The 26,257-nt window shown below is 55.2% G+C and overlaps 1 protein-coding gene and 1 long non-coding RNA gene across 4 annotated transcripts; one reads left to right on the top strand and one right to left on the bottom strand.

The window, feature by feature from the left end:
* Nucleotides 1-316: 316 nt before the first annotated feature.
* On the top strand, nt 317-10,166 carry LOC143267007 (uncharacterized). The gene is made up of 3 exons (XR_013041898.1): nt 317-451; nt 2,308-2,568; nt 7,050-10,166. It is a non-coding gene; the product is annotated as an uncharacterized LOC143267007 (long non-coding RNA).
* Stard3 (StAR related lipid transfer domain containing 3) lies at nt 1,370-25,995 on the bottom strand. Of its 3 annotated transcripts, none has more exons than XM_076543296.1 (15): nt 25,846-25,995; nt 10,525-10,797; nt 7,753-7,830; nt 7,311-7,388; nt 7,136-7,189; nt 6,112-6,229; nt 5,851-5,949; nt 5,565-5,620; nt 5,068-5,160; nt 4,327-4,389; nt 4,115-4,210; nt 3,754-3,833; nt 3,555-3,659; nt 2,455-2,548; nt 1,370-2,041 (listed from the first exon to the last, which is right to left on the bottom strand). In XM_076543296.1, exons 2-15 carry the CDS (start codon nt 10,744-10,746, stop codon nt 1,937-1,939), a joined length of 1,341 nt encoding a protein of 446 aa, XP_076399411.1. In that variant the 5' UTR covers nt 10,747-10,797; nt 25,846-25,995; the 3' UTR covers nt 1,370-1,936. The 3 variants fall into 3 exon arrangements, with proteins under 3 accessions (XP_076399411.1, XP_076399413.1, XP_076399412.1); XM_076543298.1 differs by having other exon boundaries at nt 25,811-25,960; XM_076543297.1 differs by lacking the exon at nt 25,846-25,995 and adding an exon at nt 11,042-11,571.
* Nucleotides 25,996-26,257: the final 262 nt, after the last annotated feature.

The following is a 26,257-nucleotide window of genomic DNA, read 5'->3' as shown; positions in this document are numbered from 1 at the left end:
CCCGCAACATACCAGCAGGCCAGGGGGCGCTATCGCCATCCAAGACCCCTGGGTATGAATTTCTGTGCTTTGATTGCCCAGGGCCAGTGGTTAGATAAGCCTCCTAAGGGCCACGGGTCAGGGTGAAGGAGGCAGGCGTGGATGGTGGCACTCACCCCGAGGAGGCCTACGTGGGGAGAAACGGGGTGAGCTAGAAACTCTAGAGGGCCCATTAAGCAGCAGCCGGGAGACCCAGCGCTCGCCTCAAGCTGGCTGTCTTATGTAACCGGGGAGCACAGTCCCTGTCTCCTTAAGTCTCACTTTCCATGTTTTTCTGGCCACAGCGGAATGACACGGAGAATTCATGGACTTGGCAGCTCCGTGGTTTACCTGGGAGGGGACTAGCTCTCTCACATGGAGCAGAGGAAACAGATGTCAAGAGAACACTCAAGAACCCAGGGAGCAATTCACGGTACAAGCTGGTGAACAGGGAGGTGGGCTAGGGGAGGGGGCAGGGGAGAGGGGCAGGAAGGAGGGCATTGCTGGGGGAGTAGGCAAAGGGCACCGGAAGAAGCGGCAGAGGCTGAGGACGCCTGGGGACAGCAGAGAGAGCGCCCAGCTGCTATCAGATGCAGAACAGCACATTACTGATTGCTGAGGCCTCTGCCCGCTCAGTACACGATCCATTTCACAGCCCTATGGCACTGATCCCTTCTGTTCGACAAGGTAGAAAATGGAGGCTCAGGGAAGGTTTGCCCAGGGTCTTGGACCCAGCCAGAACCAAGAAAAATCTACCCGGCTCCAAGCTAATAGACTCCTTTAGAAGCCCGTACAAAGTGGGGGGGGGGGGGGGGGGGGCAGCCGGGCCTGGAACCCAGGCTCCAAGCTGCTCCCTGGTGTGAGAGCAGTGGGACACAGCGACAAGTCTGAGCCTTGTAGACCCAGGGTCTGTGTCTGGGGTGCCACAGGTACCTCAGTAACCCTGAAGCCAGGTGCCACTGTGGCTTGGCCTGCTGTGGATCTGTGGGCTTCTCCCCAGCCTCCAGCACTGGGCCTGTGACCATCTCAGTAGAAGCTTTCAGGAAAAGAGAACCTAGAAACCGCTCACCCTGGGTGCTGGGGAGGGACTGGGTGGTATTTTTTTCAAGGGCTGCCAGGCTCAGCTCTGCAGTGAGGATTAGGCCAAGGCCCCACAGCAGGCAAAGCTTTTGTTTATTTGCTTTCTAAAAAGTATTTTATTTTCGTGGGAGCAAGGTTGATCTATGTAGTCCGGGCTACCTTGGAATTTGCCATGTAGACCAAGCCGCTCTCAAATTCAAGAGGTCCACCTGCCTTTGCCTCTCAAGTGCTGGGATTAAAGGCGTGCACCACCACCACCACCACCATCAGCTTTTTTATTTTTTTAATCTCATGTTTTTAATTGGCTCAAGTTATTACAAAAGTCCCCAAGGAGGTCTTGGAGGGGAGAAGGCTATGGAGAGGCAGAGATGGAGTGCCATCCCCTATCACCGGCCCTTACACACCGCAATGTGTATGGAGAAGGGTCACAGACCCTCCCACTAACGGTACAAAACCATCCTAGCAGCTGGAATGGAAAGCTCCCTCACCTTCACACTGGCGAGGGGGCAAGCCCAGGTCCTCTGTGACCAAGTGAGATCCCCTAGGGAAGCATGGGGAGGAGTCTCCTCCTCCAGAGGGCAGGGACTCTGTGTCAACATCTGGAGGCCACTCCTGGCTCCTCCAGCCTGGGGCACCCCAGAGTCCACGTGCTCAACCCCACCACTGCTCAGGACCATGTTCCACGGCTTAGTGGGAGGATACAGCCAGGGAACGAGGAGGCACCTGCTGCTTAGCACACGGTCCTTCATGGGCAGCGGGAAGCCCAGACAGGCCCTCTATCCGGCTCCCGCGGCTATGGCGACAGAACCCTGGCCCGCAGGGTGGCGAGGGAACATGTTCAGGCTCGGGCCCCCAGCTCTCCGATGCGCTGCCGCAGGTGAAAGGCAAATTCAAACATGGTGGCTGCCAGGCTCTGGTGGATAAGGTACCGAGGCAGGCGGCCCTAGGCGAGGCAGGAAAAAGTCATGCCATGGCTAGCCTTCAACAGGGTCTCCCATCAGCAGCCCCCACTAGGAGGGGTATTATCCTGGGCCAGGGAGGGGGGCCCCCCTCTCCCCTTACTCGTAGAGGGAGGAACATGTTGTACTCAGGTCTTGGCACTAGCCACACAAACAGACCCAGGTGGGGGTGGGCTGGCAGCCAGCCAGCCTTGCCGGGAACTTAGGAGTCAGGAGTGAAAAAGGGCATCACGTGTCTTTCACAACTCAGGACTGGAAGGCCATCTGGACCTTGCCACCGATCCAGTAAAGAAGACTAAAAGTGGGAGTCCCCGAGAATGGCGGCAGGGAGGCGCTAAGGTCACACAGCAACCAGGACTCCCCAGGCCCTGCCTCCTGCTCCCGGCCATGACCTCACCTTGAGATCTGTGTTTAGAATCCAGATGAAGGTGCAGACTCGGGGGTTGCTGGCTGACTTGAGCACAATGAAGCCTCCAGGACCGTTCTCCCCCCTGAGGAGGAAGAGCCACAGGTGAGGGGCGCTGCCCAAAGCAAGTCCCCTGGCCACCCCTGCCTGGCCCCATTCCTGGCCCAGCCGAACTGTGGAGGAAAAGGGGGCACAGATGACAACCTAGAAACTACCTCCCTGCCTCAGTACGGCTCCGAGCCGGTGCCAGGGGCAGCAGGACCTGCCCTCCACCCACACCCGCCCTTTGGCACTCAAGTCCGCCTACCCCGGCCTGCTGATGCCTACTCTCACCCCACAGGGGCAGCGAGCTCACACTTTCCCAGTCTTATCACTCTGGACAGACTGGGAACATAAGCTGTAACTGGGAGAGAAGTGGCCGCGGGTGGCACTTGCCGCCCATCCAACCCTGGGTGGCATGGCCCCAGAAGAGGGCGCCTTCTCGGGAGGCAGCTGGCCCACAGTTCACCTCCAGTGGCCTTTTTGCCGAGCACGCTTAAGCTACTGCCACAGAGGGCGTGACGCAGAGGGCATGGCCCGCCTGTCCCCGAGCAAGGCCACCGCAGGACCCAGACAGAGCCCTAACCTCAAGGTCTTCAAGAGTGCTCTGCTGCAGCCACCTCCTGGAGGCCTAAGGTCTACCTGGCACCCCGGGGGTCTCTGGATCAGCCGTGGGGGTGGGGTTGGGGGGGTGCTGGGGTAGCACTCCCACCTCCGGGTGCAAAAGAGCCTGAACTCCACTCCCCCTCCTCACAGAGGAGGCCCTGAGGACAGGGCAGAAAGGTGAAACCCAGCGCCGCTGCCTCCCTGCCCCTCAGCCCATTCCTAGGACGATCTCGGCCAGCTGCCCACTACGCATACCCCACCCCCTCCAGCCTCGGTAGCGGTGGCATGGTTCCAGCAGCAAGATTAGCAGGATTAGGGCTGGGATGGGCAAGGCTGGTAGACAGGGAACAGAACAGGGCTTCTCAGACATGGGGTGTGTGTGTGTGTGTTCCAGATGCACACACTGTACCCTGTGTTGCTCACGGTTTGAGGGAGGCCAGACCCACCTGACATATTTGTGCGTGGGGGGTTTGGCGCAGTGCGTGGTGGCAATCCCAGACGACAGGTAGCGGTCTCTGCGCCGCTCAATACGCCGGACATTCACGAAGTCCCTGGTGGGGGGGCGGGGGGGAGGGTGGAGGCAGGTTAGAACAGAGGTCCCAGGTGTGGGAGGCTCGGCTGAGAGGAGAGGACCTGGGTGCTCACCTGGGGGACACAACGCCGCCTGCAGCCCCCGAGGACACGTCGTAGGAGATGAGGGTGCTGTCCTCCACCCGCTGCAGGATCTAAAGGCCAACCAGGTAGATCTGAGGTACAGCGGAAGCCCCGACATGGCCCCGGCACCTCGGGAACTCCAGACCAGGCCTACAGGCCCTACAGGCCCGGGGCTGGGTGTAAGATAAGCACACTAAGCCTTCCTGCCTCTTGGCCTTCTCCAAAGGAACCATAGCAGCACCCACTTTATAGAGAGAAGCTAGGTCCCCTGGTGGAAAAATGGCTATGAGAAGGTGTGACCGTGCCCGGATCCATGGTATCAGAGGTGGCGAGCGGGACTCGGGTGGCTCACCTGGCAGGCGGTCACTGTCTTGTTCCACAGCACCATCCTCTCGGGCTGCAGGATCACTTCCTGGTACACCAGCTCAGCAGGGCAGGGCAGAAAGGTCTGCAGGAGGGGGTCAGGGCTGGGTGGTGCCAGAGAAACGACCCCCTCTAGTTGGGAGACTTGGCGGCAGCACCCCGGATGGAGCAGGTGTCTCTGGGACTCCCTTCCCTACTCACCTTCAAGATGAAGGTCTTGCCGTGGAAGGGAACCTCAATGGTGTACACAGTGTCCCCATACTCCTGTGGCAAGGGCAGAGAGTGACGGGGAGGAGGGTGGAGGGCACCGGTGGGGAGGGGGGGACTTGTGGCCTAGGAACGGCTGGCAGGCCAGGTAGGTTTCCAACAGCCTGAGGTGGAAACTCCGGGAATCTGGGGACATCTGGGGCAGACTTCAGAACGTGGCGGTCGGTCCTGGTGAGCAGGACCACGTGCCGAGGGCAGCTCTGCACTCACGTTGGAAGGCAGGAGCTCGGCTGTGACCGCAGCCGTGACAAACCAGAACCACGGCTCCAGGCTGCCAAGGGCTGCCAGAGGAACTGGCCAGCAAGGACCCGGGCACGCTTCCCTGTTTCCCCAGCTCTCAGCAATCTTTTTTAGATAATGTTCTTTTGATCATGAAATGAAACACCACACACGGGACACAGGTTGGCTTCCCCTCAAAACCTGAATCCCAGGAAACCAAACATCAGGGAGATGAGGCCTGGGCTGTGGGAGACTTGGAGACGGAGTCCAGTCCAGCTTGGCCTCCTACTGAATGGCTGACCCCAGGCTGAGGCTTAGCTCCAACTCTACCCACCACCTCCCGGGGGCAGATTCCAGTTTTACTCAGCCCTCAGGTTCACTTCCCGGGGCTCAGAAAAAGGGGTGAAGACTGCTACCACATGCAGATCGGCCAGGTGGGGGGCAGGGGCTCCTTACATTACTCCTTTCGAACTTCCAGTTCTCTTCCTGGGCCAAGATCTGGTCCACCACTGCAGTGGCTTCGCGGCCCTGGCGGATGTACTCACGCTCCTGAACGGGGGGGGGGGGGGGGGGGGGGGGGGGGGGAGCGGGGGGGGGGGGGCAGAAAGGGGTCAGCTGGGGGGGCCTGTGCCCTCCCTGCTCCAAGCCCGTTCCTTCCCCCACACAGTCCACAACTCTTCCAGAGAGCAGCCCAGCTGGATGTGGGGTTCAGGCTGGTGTCCCTGACCCTGCATGCTGTCTGTGGTCTGCAGGACTGGCCGCTGCTCCTGTGTCCTCGGGCATGGGGCGGGCCAAAGGGCCTGACCAGTCAGTGATGGGGCCGATACCCCAATAGACGGGCACTAACTGGCACTCAGGCCGAGGTCTTCCCTCTGCGGGGAACTCTGTCCAGCCTGGCAGAGCCACAGCACCGACCCATTGCCAGGGTCGGGTGGAGGTGGGCGGCGAAATACCTGGGCAGAGCAACTTTTCTTCCCGGGGACGTCCTCCTCTGATTCATTGTCAGACCCTGTGGGAAACAAGGGCAGGTGACAATGGCGAGGGGTGGGGAGCGAGAGAGGAGGAGGTGGTGGGGGGTTCAGGGATGAGTGCAAGGATGTGGGGGCGCAGAGTGTGTGGGAGAGGGCTGCTGGCTTTCCCCAGGGAGCCTGAGCGAAGGAACAGAAAGAACAGGCCCAGCCCACCTGGCTCCCCACACGGCCCCTCCCTGGAGGCAGCTCCCCACCCAGCCGCTCTCACCTGCAAAGGATTCTGGGGGAGAGTAGAACTGGCCCTCAGACAAAGCGCTGGAGAAGAGCAGAGGTCCACGGGCAACCGCAGCCTGGGCAGCAAGATACCCTGTACAAGGAGACACAGGCAGCCATCATCCCAGACCGAGGGTCCCCCGCTTCAGGCTCCTCCTCGGGCTCAGACTGACCAAGGCAAGCAACGCCCCTCTGTGGGCGCTGAGAGGACCTCCTCAGAGCCCAGCCCACCCAGGCCCTGACCCCCAGCACTCACATCTCTCCTCTTCCGCCTCCTGGGGTAGGACTTTGAAATCAAGGAACCAGGTCTCCAGCCAGGCCAGGACAAAAGAGACAATGGGGAGCAGGTAGCCGAATGCCCCTTTGCTGAGCAGCTGAGACAGAAGGAGAACACTGGATCCCACGGCAGGAGGGCACCCCAAGCCTAGAGGCCCCTCCTGAGGCCACCAGCTCTGTCTAGCCAGACTGGCATATGCCCTATGTCTGGTGCTAGCTATTTAGGAACTGGCTATGGCACATGTCTCTAAGATGAATTGTATGTGTGCCAGGAAAAACTGATTTGGCTAGAGGGGGTATCTGGGGTAGTAGAATACCTGCCCAACGTGGACAGAGCTCTGCTTGCAATCCCAAACTGGGGTGGGAGAGGCAGGAAGATCATAAGCTCATGGTTACCGCTATATGAAATCTTGTTTTAGTGAAAAAGAGAGCCGTGTGTGGTGGTGCACTCGGGAGGTAGGGGCAGGAAGAGCACTGTGAGCTGGAGGCCAGCCTGGTCTACACAGTGAGTTCTAGGCCAGCCAAGGGCTACATAGTAAGTCCCTGTCTCAAGATGGGTGGTGGTGGTGCACGCCTTTAATCCCAGCACTCGGGAGGCAGAGGTAGGCAGATCTCTCGGGAGGCAGAGGTAGGCAGAGTTGAAGGCCAGCCTGGGCTACAGAGTGAGTTCCAGGACAGCCAGGGGTACACAGAGAAACCCTGTCTCAAAAAACCAAAACCCCCAAAAAAACAAACAAACAAGGTGTGTGTGTGTATGGAGAGAGAGAGAGAAAGAGAGAGAGAGAGAGAGAGAGAGAGAGAGAGAGAGAGAGAGAGAGAGAGAGAATGATGGAACCTCGGGTAGCAGAAGTGTAAGTTAGGGAAGCCAGTAAGGACGACTCCTTGCAAATAATGAAGGTTCCCTTCTCTCCAACACAGCAGAAGCAGATACCCCAAACGTCCAGGAGAGAAGCCCACCCTCAGGCTAGAGGCCTACCAGAGACGCTAGAGCCTGAGCCACTGACCTCAGAGAGGATGACCTTGACGATGAGGAATGCACTGGACACCAGGGTGGTGACCTGCTGGGCAAACAGCGGGGCAAGAGCGAAGGCCGAGGCTGGGGAGTGGGTCCTCTCCATGGAGCCCTCACGCCAGCCCCGACCAGGGAAGGCCTCAGAGTTGCCACAGAAGGCATCTTACCGCAATCACCCACCAGTGCCGGAGCCGCAGCACGGCATAGCCCAGGAGCAGGCCAGAGAAGCGGAAGAAAGCCAGAACCTGGTGTGGAGATGGGAGGCGGCGTAACATCAGACGCCGGCTGGCGTCCGCAGCTCTGCTGCAGGGTACCCCTCTACTGCTGCCCCTCCAGACCCCGACAGGGGTGCCCTCACACCTCAGGGGTGTGAGGTCAGTGGCTCAGTGTTTCCTTGGCAGAAGCTGCATGTAAACCTCCTACTCCCAAGCCTTGTCTCCCTGGCCCTGCCTTCGGCTCTCCGAAGGTGGGGCCCCACTTGGGAGCTTTGTGAAGACTCAGGGCGGCCAGAGCCCCATCTAGAGCTGACCCTCCCCTACCGGGCTGGATGTGGCATGTAGAAGGAGAACCCAGGCAAACTGCACTGTCTTGGAGCCTGAGGTCACTCACAAAGATGTCGAAGAACGAACTCTGAAAGCTGTAGTGAATGATCTCCTGCTCCAGGTTTTCCCGGATGCCGATTTTGGTCTAGAGAGGAAGACAGAAGGGCTCTGAGGGCAGAACCGAGCTCAAGACTGCCCCTTCTCAAAGAATGGCGAGGAGCCCATGCCAAGGGGACCTGGAGGAGATGATAGGCCACCACCCAAGAGGGCCCCAGAAGCAAAGAGAGCTGAACCAGCAGCCCAAGACCCCAGGCACCAGTGTGGTCCGTCAAGGATCCAGGCAGCCCACACAGGCTAAACTCAGTTCAAGTACACCACCCAGGAAGGTACAGGCCTGGAGGCCTGTGGGCTGTGCCGGGGAGCGGGTAGACCCACGCAAAGCTAGTATATGGGTCCTGGAGACTGCCTCTTCTATAATTTCATTTCCTTCCCAGCACTCTGGTTCTCCATCTTCCCAGCCTCTACCCATGCGGGATGAGGGGGGCTGGGGTGGGTGGTGATGCCAGACAGAGCCCCAGGTGGCAGATCAATCAATTAGGCTTGGACTTAATGGGTGAGATCCGTCACAATGCTGCTGCTGCTGCCTCAGGACCTTGAGAAACCACGTGGAGAGTCAGCCCACTGGTGCTTGATCCTGTCCCTGCCCACGCCACCACAGACTTTCACCAAGACCCTTAACACCTTGGCTCAGACCCCCATGTCTGGGGATCTGGACAGATTCCAAATGCCAGATTCTATCCCAACTCCTCAGAAGGGATGGAGATGCCAGCCCCTGGGGAGAAGGTAGGATTTTGGTAATGGAACCCAAAAAGACCTTTAATGATCAGCTAGACTGGAGGATTCCTACTCTGGCAGGTCATCTAAATTTTGGAGTGATTTCTTAGGGGAGTTTGTTTGATACAGAGTCCTGTTTAGTCCAGGGTGGCTTTCAGCTCACTGTGCAGATAAGGATGACTTTAAAATCCTAGTCTTTCTGGGCAGTGGTGGCGCACGCCTTTAATCCCAGCACTAGGGAGACAGAGCCAGGCGGATCTCTGTGAGTTCGAGGCCAGCCTGGGCTACAGAGTGAGTTCCAGGAAAGGTTCCAAAGCCACACAGAGAAACCCTGTCTCAAAAAAACAAAAACAAAAATCCTAGTCTTCCTGCCTCTGTCTCCCAAGTGCTAGGATTACAGGTGTGTGTCACACCCAGTTTGGGGATACTTGTTAAAAGCTCAGGCCAATATTAGGAACCTTCCAACATTTAGAAATCTTCCAAGTGGGGCCAGCAAGACAGCTCAGTGAGTAGAGGTGTTTGCTGCCTGGTGGTGCAGACCTGACTGTCTAGGTTTGACCCCCAGTGCAGGTGAGAATGGGAGAAGAGAACTGACTCCACAAGGCATGTGCTCCCCGACTTACTCCCCCACCCTTCAAAATCAGAAGAAAAAAGAAAAAAAAAAAAAAAACCACCTGGAAATTATGAACATTTCAGCCTGGAGGCTGAGGCAAGAGAATCCCTGAGTTCAAAGCCAGCCTGGGCTACACACGCACCTCTTCTCTCCCTCTGTCAAGCGAAACATCGCACTGACTGTACTGAGAGTTAAACCCAGTATTCTGAAACTCTTCACTCCCTCGGAAAGCCGTTTGTTTGTGGGTTAGAGTCTATCACGTCGCAGGAACTCTCAAAGCCGCACGATGACTGCTGAGCAATCTCGGCTGTCAGCAGAGTTTCAAAAGCAAGATTATCAACATTCTCCCAGCTCTTCTCTGGTTATAAAATATGTATTGAATGAGGGTGTGGGTGAGCTGTAGGGATGCTTGGATGCTAGCTGGGACCTTCAAAAGGAAGATGCCTCCGACCTCAGAAACTCAGGCCTTTATCAGGAAGATAACCCGATGTCCTCTTCAGTGGGGCCTGTAGCACCCCACGGGGACCAGCTCCCCTCCGATACACAAGGCAGTCACCCACCCGCAGAGCCCTGCCTTACCCTTCCAGCTCAGCATCTTGCTGCTAACTAACCCCTTCCCAGACTCTTCACTTTTATCAAGAAAGGCAAGCCTGAGACCTGGAAAAAATATGCTTGCCAACTGTAACTCGGACTGTGAGTCCATACTTCACACAAGGCCCTGGTGACTGATCACAAGTGAACAGAGAAAAAACTGAGCGGGACCAGGCCTGGGACACCCTGCTCCAGGGCCCCTGACTTTGTGGATGCTGAGGTTCGGTCAGATCAGGCTCAAGGGTGGGCTAAGCATTATGGAGGTGTGGACACTGCACTCGGAGACAGTTCCTTCTCCAGGCCACCAGGTAGCAGCCCCCAAAACCAGGGCCACTAACCAGGAACTGGGAGTTTTCGCCCCTCTGTATTCTCTGCTTTTAGCATAGCACCTGGGACACCTCAGGGCCTCCGAGCATGTTTGATGAATAAATGGATGAACTTGAGCCAGAGAGCAAAGTAAGGCGTAAAGAAGGCAAAAAACGTCCTCTGCTCAGCTAGAGGTGCATCTCCTCCTGTTCGCGGAGTCCCCACTAGGGGGCAGCATGGTGCAGAGGCTAAGTGCACAGTTCTGGGTATAGAGATCTGTTCAGTTCTTGCTGGGGAGCCGAGGACAAATGAGGACGACATCCCCTCTGGTCCCCCTACCCTCCAGGTCCCGTTCTCTCTCTATGTGGAAGATAACTATTCTTATTTCCTGGTCTCCACTTAACTCAGATCAAACTCCAGGGGTGAGGCAACCCTCCCAAGGTGCAAGTGGGCGAACTAGGGACTCCCCTCCCCCACAACATGGCCCCCACTCACATTGAGCTCGATGATCCACAGGAGGGAGATGAAGAGCAGGTCAAAGGTGACAAAGAGACAGAAGGTGCGGCGGACGTCAGAGATGGCCTTGCGTTTCTCCAGAGGTGGTGGGATGAGGTGTGATGAAAGGCTCTGGCTGTGGGACAGCGAGGTGCCCAGGGAGGCCAGGGCTGGCAGACTGCGCTCCAAGTCACAGGCCAGCTCACCAGGCAGCTTGCTCATCCTGGTGGGCCCCCACGTTGAAGTGGGGACAATGTGGCCTCAGGGGCAGGGCTGGGGGAAGAGGTAAGTGGCTGTCAGGGTCCTGGTGACCCCAGGAATACCACCCCTTTCCACACCACCCCCAGGGACCCTGTTTATTTAAAACATATCTGGGCTCCCCTGTCCTACACCAAGGCCCACAGCTCTGCTCGAATCCCCTCATGAACCGAGCTCCACAGGATGGCAAGACTTGGGCACCCCCTTTGCTCTGTCCTGGAGCCTGCAGGTTCTGGGATGCCCCCCGCGGGACACTTACTGGCCTCTGGAATCTCGGGGATATGGCCTGTTCCCGCACAGACTGGAGCTCGGCCTCGGGTCCTGTCCACAGCCTTTGGCCTGCCCCTGCCCCACCCCCAGGCTCTGTTCTTTGTTTTCACAGCACAAAGGCACATTCCCTCCCGCCGGCCCCTCCACCCCAATCCATGGCCGCTGGGAGGGACTCTGGAGCAGTTCTCAGAAGTCTGGACAGCAGATATCTGGGTCCCTCTCTGTAGCTCTAACACCCCACCCCAGGCCCAAAGACGACAACTGTCAACTCTTCACCCTCAACAGCCCTCCTTCACAAGGTAGCTGGGGGAGTATTCAAAGCAGAAACCTGCCAGTCTCCCACCTACCGCCCTCCCTCGGCTCCCCAAGCCCTGGCAGAAGGGTGAGGGAGGGTGGGCACTGTGCCCAGCTCTTCTCACTGGGCAGCACCCTCATCTCCTGACTTATCACAGCTCCTCAGGCCTTCAGTCAAGTCCCTCCAGGTGGCAGCCCTGTCCGTCTGTGGCCCTTGGATCTGGGCTTCCGTTGTTTGGAATGTTCCTCCCCAGCCCCAACGCTCTGCCCACCCACGCAGTGGCCCTTCCCAGCCCGCGCCCCCGCTCACAGTAAGGCACCTCCCACCACCTTTCCTTTCTTCCGCGAGCTCACTGCTCTCTGAAATCTCGTCTTCACGACGAGAACCCTCTCTCCCACCAGACGCTGACATCCGAGGGCAGGCACAGGGCTCTGGTTGACTTGGTCGCTGCTGTCTCCCGTGAGCCTGGCACTACGCTTGGCAGACAGCGGGTGCTTCATAACTGTTGGATAAATGAACACCCCAGAAGGACCCCTGGCCCTCAGATCCATGATGCACAACCAATCTAATCTAGTGTTGTTGTCCAGAGTCCACGTGGCCATGGCCACGTTCGTGCCCAAGCAGGACAGGGCAGGTCTTCGTGTAGGTCAGACAGCCAAGGCTCCGGGGCCATTGGACTTGCCTAGCCCCGAGTATTCTATGCAACTACAGGACTCCACTGAACTCGGAAGACAAATGGGTCTGGGTTCTTTGGTGCCGAGGGTCCCTGCTACACCCGTCTGCTGAGCTACAAGAGCCGCTGGGTTAGAGACAGGAAGGCCTGTGGGGAGGCAGAGCAGCTAACTCCAGCAGGAATCAACACAGCAGCTGGGGGGGGGGTAGTGGAGGAGGGGGGTCCGGAGATCTGGCCCCACTCACAAAGGCAGGATGGAGCCACCTCCTTTCTGATCCGCTGGTATTCTCACTCTCTCTCTTTGTTTTTGTTTTTTTTTTTTTTTTTTTTATAAGATTTATTTATTATGTATACAGTATTCTGTCTTCATGTATCCCTGCAGACCAGAAGAGGGCACCAGATCTCATTACAGATGGTTGTGAGCCACCATGTAGGTGCTGGGAATTGAACTCAGGACCTTTGGAAGAATAAGCAGTGCTCTTAACCTCTGAGCCATTCCTCCAGCCCTGGTATTCTCTCTCTTAAACCTCTTTCCCCTCTACACCTACTGGGTCCTAAAGAGGACCCAATCTGTGGCCAGCAAAAGGTCCATCCCTCTGCCTCTGAGCAAACCCCACAAACAGAGGCATACTGTTCCCAGCAGAGATCTCAAAGCTACCGAAGGACCCAAAGACATCCCTGTACGTGACCACCTTGAGAGTGCTGGGGGGAGGCTGGGCTCAGCTCCAGGAGAAAGCTGGAGGATGTGACAGGCCAGGGGCAATGGGGCTCCCCAGCATCCATCATAGGCTTGATGCCAAACGGGACCCTCAGCACACCCCTCACTGTGAGGTGCCCCAGCTCCAGGGCTAGTGACATTTCCTTGTGTGCTCCCCGACTGTCTCCCTTCCTCTCTCGCTCCATCTCCTCCTGTCTCCTCCACAAAGTGACTTCCCACCTCTAAGTCTGCTGCAGTGACAGAGCACGCTATGACCAGAGCGGCCTAGAATCCAGTATTGTTTTTTTTCCTTCCTTCCTTCCTTCCTTCCTTCCTTCCTTCCTTCCTTCCTTCCTTCCTTCCTTCCTCCCTCCCTCCCTCCCTCCCTCCCTCCCTCCCTCCCTCCCTCCCTCCCTTCCTTCCTTCTTTCTGTTTGGTTTTATGTTTTGTTTTTTCCAGACAGGGTTTCTCTGTGTAGCCTTGGCTGTCCTGGAACTCGCTCTGTAGACCATGCTGGCCTCGAACTCAGAGATCCGCCTGCCTCTGTCTGACTAAAGGCATGTACCACCACCCAGCTATTTTTCTCTTTCATTTCATCTTTCTTCCAGATGTTTGTTAGCTTGTTTGTTTGAAGGACAGGGTCTCATGTAGCATAGGCCTATGGAGCCAAGGATAGCCTTGAACTTCTGACCCTCCTCCTGCCACCTCCTGAGTGCTGGGAATAAGGTATGCACCACTACGCTGGTTTATGCTGGGGAGTGAACCCAGGGTTTCATGCATGGTGCACACAAACACTCCACCAGATGAGCTACGCTCTCAGGCCAGCTTGTATAAAAGAGAATCCTGAGCTGTGTAGAGGGATGCATGTCTGTAATCCAACTGAAAAAAGAAGACGTTCAAGACCAGAGGGGATACACAGTGAGACTCAAACTCCCTCTCATGTGCCCCACAAAAACCCAAACCCAGAATGAACTCCACAGGAATTTGGGGTGAGGACATAGCCCAGAGTTCAACCCCCAGCATAACAAAGAAGGAAAGAACAAGAAAACAAAACAATTTTAAAACAAAGAAATATCACGAGCGCCCTGCCCAGCTTTGAGTCCCGAAGTCTAAAATCACGAGGCCAGCGGAGTTGCCAAGTTCGGCTCTCCTGCTTCTGGTGGTGCGTGGCAATCTGGCGCTCCCTGGCTGGGGCTGTCCAGCTCCACACTCTGCCCGTGTCTCACTCATAAGGACACTGGTCACACAGAACCACTTGTTGGATGAGGGGCCACTTGCTCCTGGGTGGCCGCATCTTATCTATGACGGCCCCATTTCCAGATAAGGTCACATCCTGAAGTACAGGGGTGTCAGAACTCCAACACATCCCTTTTCAGGGACACAATACAATCCATAACCATACCTTATTTTTAAAATTATTATTCTAATGTGTGTGGGTGTTTTACCTACACGTGTGTCTGTGTATCACATACATGTCTGGTGACTACAGAGGCCAGAAGAGGATGTGAGATCCCTTGGAACTGAGGTTGTGAGCGGCCACATGGGTTCTGGGTATTGAACCCCAGTCCTTTATTTTTATTTTACTTACTTATTTACTTAAAAATTTATTTATTACATATCAGTGTTCTGCCTGCATGTATGCCTGCAGGCCAGAAGAGGGCACCAGATCTCATTATAGATGGTTGTAAGCCACATGTGGTTGCTGGGAAGTGAACTCAGGTCCCCTGGAAGAGCAGCCAGTGCTTTTAACCGCTGAGCCATTAACTGCTGGGCCATCTCTCCAGCCCCTTATTTATTTATTGTTTGTTTGTTTATTATATTGAAGTAGTATCTCACTACGTAGCTCTGGCTGTCCTGGAACTCACTATGTTGATTAAGCTGGCCTTGAACTCACAGAGACCCTCTTGCCTCTACCTCAAGTTCTAGGATTAAAAGTGTGCACCATTATGCCCACCCTGAACCCAGGTCTTCTAAAAAGGAGACAATACTTTTAACCTCTGAACCATCTCTCCAGCCCTGTTATTTCTTTTGGATGCGCACACATTCATGGGGACACACACACACACACACACACACACACACACACACACACACGCCACAGCATGCATGCGGAGGTCAGAGGGTAACTAGTGGGAGTCGGTTCTTTCTTTCTACCAAGTGGGGACCCCAGGTATTGAACTCAGGTCATCGGGCTTGGCAGCAAGCACCTTTAACAACTGAGCCACCTCATGGGCCCTATTTTGTTGTTTCGAGATGGGGTTCATGCATCCAAGGTTTGCCTTGAACTCTGTATGTAGCTAGCTAGGAAGCCTTTGAATTTCTGATCCTCTCGCTTCACCTGCAAGATTCGTGGTGTGCACCACCATGCTGTGTGTGGCGATGGGGCTGAATGCAGGCTAGGCAACACCCTAGCAACAGAGCTGCAGCCCGTCCCATCAGTTTTATAAAAGACGTCTTCATTTGCTTATAAAACTGATCGTTACTTTTTTTTTTTAAGACTAGGTCTCCCTCCCTTACTAGGCCAGGCTGACCTCAAACTCAAAATCCACCCCTGCCTCCTGAGAGCTGGGATTAACAGTCAAGTCACCACATGAGCCTTAGTACCCTATTTATATCCCGTTTTCCCACCCTGTGCTGGGGATCGAATGCGAGGCTGTGCGCATGCCTGGCAAGCGCCGCGCTGCTGAGCTGTGTTCCCAGCCCTTGCTACTGCAGTTGACGGATGAGACATATCTTCCTGAATCCATGTCCTCTGAACAAACAGTTATATTTGTAACGAGCAGAAACACTGCACTGAGTTACGTGGTCTGTGTACATTTTCACGTTGCTGGGAGCGTATCTTCCAGATCAGAATTCCCTAGAAGCAGCATGGCTGGGTCATCCTGCATGCGTGGTTTGGTTAGGCGCTGCCAGATTCCCTTGGCAGTTGGCATGCCTAGCGTAATGTATGAGAACGCCTGTTTGCCCACAGCCCACAGGAAACACTGTCGCCCATGTCTGTCTGGGCCTTCATCTCCATTTCTCCCCCATTCAGGGGCCTCTCTCTGCACCCCCAGTCATCTCCGGGCCTCTCCCATCTCTTATCTCTCCACCCCCCCTTCTGCCTATCCCACTTCGGAGTGCCGTGGCTTCCCCACTCACGGTCCTCTCCTCTGTCTGACTGTCCCTGGCTCTCCCGTCCCTCCCTGGGCACAGGACTTGGGTGGCAGCAGCTTGGGTGTGAGACGCGCTTGGAGCAGCAACCACCCTGAAACTCACACCCAGACATCCTTGTGGAGGCGAGAGACTCAGATGGAGCTGAGAACAGAGGTGCTGGGGGCCTGGGAGAGCTGAAGATGCCAGTGTGGGGGAGCCATGCACGGGGGGTGGGGGGCTTACAGAATGGCCAGGGAGGGGCTGGCCAAGAGCCACCCTCCTCACAAAAGCAGCTCCAAGTAAGTCCCCAGAGCGCTGAAGCACCAGTCCCCAGAGGAGACCACAGCCGACCCTGAGCCACTGTGACAAGGCCTGTTTACAAACTTCTAAGCAAGGGAAACTTCAAAATAAATAAATGAATGAAAATTTATCTGAATCTTTGGTAGATAAAAAAGACCAAAGTCAAATTCCCGGTACCCAGGTGTAGCTCAGGGGTAGAGGCCATACTTAGCATGCACAGGGGCCTATCCTACAAAAACCAAACTCCAGTCGTCTGCTATGGGTAGTGGCTGTGAGAGACCCACACATCAGCTTTCCTGCAGTCCCAGCACCATCCTGGAGACCTCCTGGACACGGCATGAAGCTCAGTTCACCCAGGTGACTTCAAAAGGCCTTTGGTAGGGCTGGAGAGATGGCTTAGGGGTTAGGAGCACTGGTTGTTCTTCCAGAGGACCTGGGTTCAATTCTCAGCACCCACATGGCAGCTCACAACTGTCTGCAACTCTAGTTCCAGGGGATCTGATACCTTCACACCAATGCACATAAAATAAAGTTAAATAAACTATAGTAAAAAGCTACATGGGGGGGGGCACCCTAGGATGACTGTGGCTTATAGTAAGTTTTGGTTTTACCCAATCACTGGGCAAGCTTCAGTGAAACATTTCACTATTAGGATAAGATGTACTGTATCAAGCTGATAATAGAAAAATAAATAAATAAATAAAATAAAAATTATAGAAAAAAAAAAAAAAAGGCCTTTGGTAGCCAGATCACCCGAGGGCTCACAATCAAAACCACCCCGACCTGGACCTTAGAAGTCCTCCAAGCACTTGTCCAGCCCAGAACACAGAGGCTGCCAGCCACCAGAAGAACAGCCTGCTGGAGACAGAAATGAGCCCCTGAAAGCAGCACCCCACCCCCAAGCCCACTGCCTGCTGTCACCGGCCCCTCCCAAGCACCTTCAGAGGTGTCAGGAGGGGAACAGCACATGTGGCATGAGGAAGCCACCTGCCCGCCCGGGATGGCTGCAGACTTGGCTGACACCTGTGTGCTTGTGGGAGCTGAGCTGTGAAGGCTTGGGAGAGTGGTAGGGAAGCGGAGAGCAGGGCGGGGGACGGACGGGGGAGGGGACCAGAAGTTCTGCCACCCACCCTGGGGCGGAAGAGGAAGAAGTGGGGGATGGATGGGCGTGGCAGGTCCATGAGCACAGTGGATGAGTTCTGCGGCTTCCCAGGCGAGGAAAGCGTCGCTGCAGCCTCACCCGCTGCCCAAGGCTTCTCTAACCGGCTCCCGGGACCCAGTGGGCCGCTGAGCTGGGCTACAGACCCTGGAGGTGGTACAAGGGACGGACGCAGGATGCAGTACGGTGGAAAAGCACAACTACCCGGTACACACGGACCTGGGTTCAAAACCCAGCACCACGGCCAAAATAATTAATAAGAAGAATGGAATGGAGCCGAGGACAGAGTTCAAAGCCTGGCTGGCCCTCTTCCCAGCCCTGCGGCCGGGGCAAGGCAGAACCTTTCTGAGACTCTGTCTCCTCAGCTTCATCATTTTCCTTTTTCTCAGTACAGGAGAGGGGGCCCAGAGTCGTACGTGTTGAGCAAGGGCTACACTGAGAAACTATAGCCACAGCCTCTCAGCCAAGAATGACAATGAACTTCTGATCGTCTTGCCTTTACCTCCTAAGTGCTGGGATGGCAGGTAAGTGCCACCCGCCTCCACAGCGCTGGGGACTGAACGTGCAAGCAGTCTGTAACTGAGCTGAGCTGGATCCCTAGGCCTAAGCTGGGTTTTTGGTTTTATTTTGATTTTGATTTATTTTATGTGTGTGGGTGTTTTGCCTGCACGTACATCTGTGCACCGCACGTGTGTGGTGCTCTCAGAGGCCAGGAGAGGGCACTGGATCCCCTAGAACTGGAGTTTTTTTTTTTTTTTTTGGTTTTTCGAGACAGGGTTTCTCTGCGTAGCTTTGCGCCTTTCCTGGAGCTCACTTGGTAGCCCAGGCTGGCCTCGAACTCACAGCGATCCGCCTGGCTCTGCCTCCCGAGTGCTGGGATTAAAGGCGTGCGCCACCACCGCCCGGCTTAGAACTGGAGTTATTGATGGCTGCAATCCTCCATGCAGGTGCTAGGACTTGAACTCAGGACCTCTGGAAGAGCAGCAAGTGCTCTTAATCGCTGAGCCCTCTCTCCAGCCCCTCCTAAGTTGTATTTTTTAAGCATTTTTTATTATTTATTTATGTGTATGTCTTTGTGGATGTATACACTTGCGTGTGGGTACCCTTGAAGGCCAGAAGAGGATGTTGGAGCCCCAGAGCTGGAGTTACCGGCGGCAGTTTTGAGTAAATCAGTCCTGGGAACTGAATGAACTCCAGGCCTCTGAAAGAACAGCCGATGCTCTTAACTGCTGAACCACCTCTCTCCAGCCCCCAGCTATAAACACACACATATATTTAAAGCAACAGCACACTTGGCACACCTGGACTACACACTTAAAAGTGTTAAAACTGGCAAACTTGGTTACATATTTTATCACACACACCGACTCCTCTCTCTCCTGCCCACCGGCTCCTCCCCATACCCACCCCCAAGTTTTACAGCCTCGCTTCTACAAACCCTGGAAGCACTAGACTTCTTACCCCACAGGGATGCTATTTGTCTAAGGGGGGGGGGCAGGCTTGGTCAGAGGCTGAGCTGCACGTGTAGCTGAGGAAGGGGAAACAGAGCTTAGTCACTGCTGTGTGCAGACTAATGCTCGCTACGGGAACAGAGAGTAAGAGCCACTCTGAAAGGCCTGGGTTCAAAGCCGTGCTCTACAATCAACCTGCTGGGTGGCACAGAGCAAGCTCCCCAGCTCCTCGTTCTGGTGCCCTGGTCATACAGAGGGCCAGGTTATTCCAGCTCCAGGCAAAGGTCGATTCCCAGGCTAGGGTAGGGGCAGAAGTTGGGGTCTGTCCTGGCTCCCTGTAGAGGGCCTTAGGGAGTGTGCCAAGATGGCTCTTTAGCACTGGCCCTTCCTGTCACCCTTCCATGCAGATGGGGAAGCAGATAGGAAGACCCCAACTGTCAAAATTAGGTCCTTAGGTGAAAGGGGTACAGACAAGGTTCTTATGGCTCTCTTCCCCAGGCCGGCCAGAGGCCGCGGCCACCTGCCTGTACCTGCCTGCAGTCGCACATCCTGGGACTCCAGCTCCCAGTGGACACTTCCTACCCAAGGCAAGTGTGTGCCATGACTCCTGTGACTTATCGGCTACTGTACCTGCCCACCAGGGACAGTGTTGGCCTTGACTGTCTGGAGGTCCAAGGTCTACAAATAAATCCCAAATACTTCCTGAGGACAGGCAGGCAGGCAGTCCACCCCAGGAGGCTCCATGTGCCCCAAGAAATGTGAGCCTCTGGGTCTGACATGGGAGACTCTAACTTGGTGCAAAGGGGAGGAGTCAGGGGAGCCAGATGAGAAGTGGGCTCCAAGCTGAGAAAAGGCTCAGACACCGGCATCTCACGCTATTCTGCAGACTGGGATGAACCTCAGTACCTCCCAGCACGGCAGAGCTGGCTCAAGGAGGGAGGGGCCCATTCGCTACAATGGCTTACAACATTCCCGACGCGTCTGCCTCTTCTGCAGAGCAAGAGTCCGTGAGTCTTTGGATCAGAACTGAGTGAAGAAGGCACAGGATGCCCAGGCTAAAAGTGAGCAGCAGCTGGGGCTGAGGCCGGGCTCTGGGTATGAAAGAGAGCAGTCTTAGCCTGTGTCCTGCTGCAAACGGCCCTGGTGCCATCCTGTCCACACCACCTTCCTCACTCACCACACCCCCGACAGGAGAGGCAAGGATGACCGCCTGGGAAGGAGGAGACCGAGTTCCCAAACCTGCCCACTGTTACCTTCTAGAAGAGCACAGCTGACCCAGCCCGGGGGCCTCTCCACTGAGCCGAGACCTAGCAATGGGAGGCTCTGCTGGCCCCCAACAAGCTCAGGGGCCACTCAGCCTTCACCTGGGGAGCCCGCGCCTTCCCACCACATCCAACAAAATCAGGCTCGTCCTTCCAAATCCAGCCAGCATCCACCTTCTTTTCAGTGACCGCCACGTCACCCTGCCTGAGGCATCTCTCACGGATCACATCTGCCTCCTTCCCTCCTCCTTGTACTGGACCACAGTCTCCTCTTAACCCAGCAACCGCAGGAAGCCTGTTAGGTCAGATGGCATCTCCCAAACGCCCAATCCTCAGTGGCTTCCAGCTCAAGCAGAATGAAGGCCAAAGGCCCCACTTTGGCTCACGGCACACACCCCTTCTTCTGACTCTTCCCCTCTGAACTCTCCACGTCACCCACATTGGTCCCTTGCTGTCACCTCAACCGTGTTCCCAACTCCTAGACTCTTGCCCAGCCTTCCCCTTACTCCAGTCTGGTTTCCATGGAAACATCCCCTAGAGAGGACTGTCCTAAGCCCCCTGTTTAAGCTCCACCCGCTTCCTCTGCTTTCCTCTGGGTCACAGCACTTGTTGCCCTAACATGGTGGTCTTCTGTTTCCTGCCGTCTTCTCACACTGGAACTTAAACTCCATGAGAACACCGGGGAGCCCCCGGCCCTGTCCACTGCTGAATGCCCAGAGAAGCACACCAGGAAATGTGCGGACGAGTCCTTCCTCACAGGCTTCTCTCCCGACACGTACCGGGATCTACAGGGCCACCCATGCCCAGCCCTCAAAGCAACCTTCCTGAAACTGGATCTTGCCCGTCTGGCATCCTGCCCTGCTCAGAGCCCAGACAGCTCCCCCACAACCAACCAGGGGCTCACTTCCCAGGCACAGGTGGGCAGGGTGGCTGCCCTACAGCAGTGCAAGGAAAAGACCCCGGGTGAGTTAAATCCCTTGGATAAGGAACCATAAGAGGGAGGAAGGACCCTCGCATTTCTCTCTAGACATGGGGTTTAATACCTGACCCCACATGACTGTGGGCTGCTCCCAAACACAGCACCAGCAAGCTGCCTACTTCCTCATTCCAGAACAGCCTCCTCCACCACCAGAGAACTCCTGCCCTTCAGAGACCAGTTCAAATGTCACCTCCTAGGCAAAGATTTCCCCTACCATCTGGGTTCCTCTGACCTCAGGATCACCCCTATCTCGTAGCTAGACCTGAGCTTTGGCTGCCCAGGTCACAGTGGCAACCTATGAAGTCAGCTGCTCTATGGAACTGCAGAGAGGGAGCAGGTCTGGGGTCAGCATAGGACCTGAAATACTTTGGGCTGTGTGTCCTTGACCAAGTCACTGAGTCTTATCCACAGTTTCCTCCTCTGTAAATAGACATCAAAGAGTACCTATTTTTCCTCCCTCAAGACAGGGTTTCTCGCCGGGCGGTGGTGGCGCACCCTTTAATCCCAGCACTCGGGAGGCAGAGCCAGGCGGATCTCTGTGAGTTTGAGGCCAGCCTGGGCTACCAAGTGAGTCGCAGGAAAGGCGCAAAGCTACACAGAGAAACCCTGTCTTGAAAACCAGAAAAAAAAAAAAAAAAGACAGGGTTTCTCTGGGTAGCCCTGGCTGTCTTGGAACTCACAGAGTTCTGCCTGCCTCTGCTTCCTGACTGCTGGGACTAAAGACGTGCGCCTCCACTGCCCGGCTCAGAGTACCTACTTAACAGGGCTTGAAGGAATGAGAAATTCCACGTGCATGGTGTCTGTGCCTAATTAATGAGAGCTCCCCTACTATGTCCTACCACACAACGCAGCAGGGCACTGTGCCCGAACTAAAGGTCCACCTGACTACTGGACAGGAGGACTCTGCCTCAGGCAGCTTATCAGGGATGGTTCTGTTCGGTGACTCCTGCCCTCAGCCTAAGAATAACTGGCCTCCCCAACCACACACCCACAGAGGGCTGGGGAAGTTCCCTGGCCCTGGGGAAGTGGACGTTTAAGGAGGACAGAGCATACAGCAGCAGTGAGATACACAAGTGCAAACCCAGAGTGGAGTCCATTTCCCCTTTCCTCCGGGGGAAGCAGGAAGAAGCGTCAGGCTAGCACGGGAATAGCACTCCTTCCTAGACATGGTTTCTGACCACACAGTAACTGGAAAGTCCAACCACATGACAGGCTTGCTCAGCCCCCTCCCCCGTCCTGCCCTGCCAGGATGGCCCTAGCTCAGTGACTCGGTGACCTCTGACCCTCGCGGGCTGGTGCGTCCGAGTCCACTCGATTCTTTAGGGATACTGGGTAAAAACTGAGGCTGAGGAGGTCAAGTTCCCAAAGTCAGTCTGGAAAGGGCCAGTGTCCCGAACAGGGCTCTCAGCTCTCTCTCAAAAACAAAGGCCTGACTGCGCAGGCTCCTCCCGGGCCCAGCTCTGACCAAACGCCTCCATTTGCCTCACTCCAGACAGAAAACTTTCAGAGGGACACACAACTGACAAGAAGGCACGCTCTCCGTTGTCCTCTGTCCCACCGAGGTGCCAGCGGCTCTCTCGGATGCTGGGACAGGGGCAGTGCCTGGGACATAGCTACGCATTGAAATTAAGGTAAAGTCTTTAAATCTCTACTGAGTGGCCTTGAACCAACCTCCCCCCAAAGGCTCAGCTTCCTCCCCTGGAGAATGGAGGCCACAAGCACTCCCATTCCATGGAAGAAGCACGAGCCATCAAGTCACAGGACTTCCGGTCATACCGACACTGCCGTCCTCCAGAAAGCCCAGGTGTGTGAGGGCTGAGCTACAGCAGGCCGCAGGAGAGCTGCGGTGTGTCACAGCGTGTCCCACACTGGCTCAGTCTGTCAGGGTCACCAGGTTCAAGGAGGAAGACTGACAGAGAAATCCATGCTGGCCCGAGGTGACCAGCGTTTTCAGAACTGAGCATCTCCCAGAGAAGGAAGCCTCTGCCTGGGGCTGCTGAGAGGTCAGGAAGCCACAAGGAGGAGGCACGACCTTGACCTCGGGCCTAGAAGAATCTGCCTCAGGAGGAGGGAAGGGGGCTGGGCATCCCTAAGGCAAGGCAGCAACAGAGTGGAGGGATGTTCACTGGTCCGGAGCACTCGTTCTTGCAGAGGACCCAGGACCCACAGTGCCGGTTCCAGATAACCCAACACTCTTCTGAGCTCCAAGGGCATGTGGCAGACTCATGGTGTACAGACTTACATGCAAACAAAACATTCATACACATAAAATAAAATTTTAAAAATCTTTTAAAAAAAAAAAAAGAAAGAAAGAAAGAAAAAAGAAAAGCTGGGCGTGATTGCACACGCCTTTAATCCTAGCACTTTTGGAGGCAGAGGCATGAGGATCTGAGTTCAAGGTCAGCTTGGTCTACAGAGCAAGTTCCAGGACAGCCAGGGTCACACGGGAAAAATTTGTTTTAAAACACCAAACCAAACAAAAAAATTCTTTAAAAAAAAAAAAAAGTGGCCAGGTGGTGGTGGTGGTGGTGGCGGCGGCGGCGGCGGCGGCGGCGGCGGCGGCGGCGGCGGCGGCGCACACCTTTAACCCCAGCATTCAGGAGGCAGAGCCAGGCGGATCTCTATGAGTTCGAGCCAGCCTGATCTACAGATCGAGATCCAGGACAGGCACCAAGACTACACCGAGAAACCTTGTCTTGAAAAACAAAAAGGGGGGGTGGGGAACAAAGGCCTAGACATTGGTCTAAGTCAGGACCTGGCACTAATACATCCAAAACGACCCCAAACACCAACATTTCAGACATCCTCATGGTATCAACCCTTCCCACTCCTAAGTCAAGGGGACATTTCTCATAGCCAATCATGGAAAGGAATCACTCCACGGAGGAGGACCCAGCTCTCCTTTCTCTTGAGTCCACTGTGGTCTCTACACTTGGGCTCTTTTCACCCCTGAATCTTTACGTAGTAAATCCAGATCCTGTTCCCAGGACCTTCCAGTCCAAGACTTCATTTAGGACCCAGGGACAGAATGAGAAGTAAGCCACATCAATCATTCTCAAGCAATGTATGAAATTAAAAGTCATAACCAGTGAACTAGCGTGTTCTTATATGCCACGTTAACTAATGTGTACATATTGGGCACTCATAGGCCTCAAGTTTTTTTGTTTGTTTGCTTTGTTTTTTTAAGACAAGGTCCCTCTGTATAGCTGACTGTCCTGGAACTCACTCTGTAGACCAGGCTGGCCTGGAACTCACAGAGATCTGCCTACCTCTGCCTCCTGAGTGCTGGGGTTAAAGGCATGCACCACCACCACCCGGTGACCTGGTAGTTTTATGTTTTATGCATATACTATTTCATTTACCCTCACAACTCTACAAGGTAGACACATTTACTATCTCCATCTTTCCAAATGAGGAAAGTGAGGTATTGACTTCATCAAGATCTCAAAACAGTATCAGAACCCAGCTGGGTCTGGTGCTGGGGTCTATATCCTCAGCCATGATGCTAAGGGCATTCAGGGGACACAAAGGGGCATCCAACCTTTGGGGTAGAGGTAGGGGGTGTGGAGATGGTGCTGTCTGAGCAGGATACTGAAGCACAATTTAGAAGGAAGCCCAGCAGATCACAGAGGAAAGAGGTGCTGATGTGTACAGAAGCATGGAGACAAGAAGAACCCTTTGTGGTAAGGCACGTCCTACAGGACCATACTGTTGAGATTTACAGTGAGCAACACAATCATAGTGCGCCTTCCTCATTCTAGGGACTCAGCCTTTCCCCACAGGCAACGGGAAGCAAGCAGGGAGCCCTAAGGAAGGAAATGACACAATCAGACTTGTGATCTAAGTGTTTGCAAGAGCTAGAGTTTGGAGACTGGGCTGCAAGCCGTTAGGACCTCAAGCTGCTGGGACTGGTGAGAAGGATGGTAACCGAGAAGGCTGGGGGAGTTAGCTATACTGGCAGCTCTGAGCAAACTGATTTGTAAAGGATGCAAGGCAATTCTGTAGTTTGTCTTTGGGATAAGACAAAAGCGGAAGAATGAATTGACAGAGAAAAGATCAGCTCAGGTTTGAACATACGAGCTCCATCTGAAGTGGAAGTACCCATAAGCATCTGGACAGTCAGACACTTTGGAGACCCTGGAAAGGGATGTGCTGGCATCGTCAATCTGGATAGTTAGTGGACGTGGACCTGAAGCTACAACAGGGGATGAGGCCATCCAGGATGAGTGCAGAGAGGCTGGCTGGGCCAGAGGGAATGTGAAGCGGTACTTCTGACCTCTTGACAGAGAGACAGGAAGAAAACAACCAGGAAATATAGGAGTGTCAAAGGGTGAGAGAGCATGTCAGGAATTAGAGTCAATGGTAATAGGCACTTCTGAGGAACCAAGAAAAGTTTAAAGAACCTTTCTGATATCATTAGGAAGTTATTCGCGAATGTTTCCGACCGAAGTTAGAGAAAACAGCGGAGGGCAGAGGTACAGACTATTGCAAAGTATGTTTTTCTCCTTCTGATTCTGACCCCTTCCCACACCCAACCGTTTCCCCATAATACTTAGATACCGACCCCTCGCCTCTCCTCTCGCTATCAAGACGAATGCTTAGGAAAGCGACCACAGACGTCTCCCAAGCCCTCGAGGGTGGTTAAGGACGAAAACACCCCCTCCCCAACCCCGCGTGAGCAGCTGCAGCTGGCAGAGAGAAAGGGGGCGGAACCCGGAGCGCGAGGGGCGTGGGAAGGGTCGGACGGAACCAGAGACGGACACCGGGCAGGGAAGCGGATTCCGTTGGCTAGGGACAGCTCTCGTACCATCACCCGGTTCCAGCGACCGCTGCAGGACCCACCTGCTTCATGTCACCACGGCCCCCACTCTTCCTGCCTCAGCTGCAGCCCCGCTCCACGGCCCAGGAAACTCCTCCGAGCGGAAGGAGATCTCCTAGCGGCGCAACTTCCGCCGCTCAGCCCGCCCCCAAAAGCAACCCGGGAATCGTGTGGATCTGCAGCTCCGCCCCAGTCCCGCCCCTCTCCACCCGGAGCCTCAGAGACAAGAGCCGGAAGTCGGGCGGCAGCCAAAGTTAGGCTGTTGAGCGTGGAGGAACGGCAAGGAACTCTAGGGTGTCGTGGTTATTGGACCGTACAGGCCTGGCACTGTGGAGTAAAGGGGAACTGCGTGAGGGGCGGTCTGTGGGCACAGATCCCTTGGAGAAATAACATTTTTTGGTTTTTGCGACAGAGTCTCAGGTTGGCCTCGAACTC

The sequence above is a fragment of the Peromyscus maniculatus genome, chromosome 8, assembly GCF_049852395.1.
Source record: "Peromyscus maniculatus bairdii isolate BWxNUB_F1_BW_parent chromosome 8, HU_Pman_BW_mat_3.1, whole genome shotgun sequence".
Lineage (NCBI taxonomy): Eukaryota > Metazoa > Chordata > Mammalia > Rodentia > Cricetidae > Peromyscus > Peromyscus maniculatus.
This window is presented reverse-complemented; position numbering and strand designations above follow the sequence as displayed.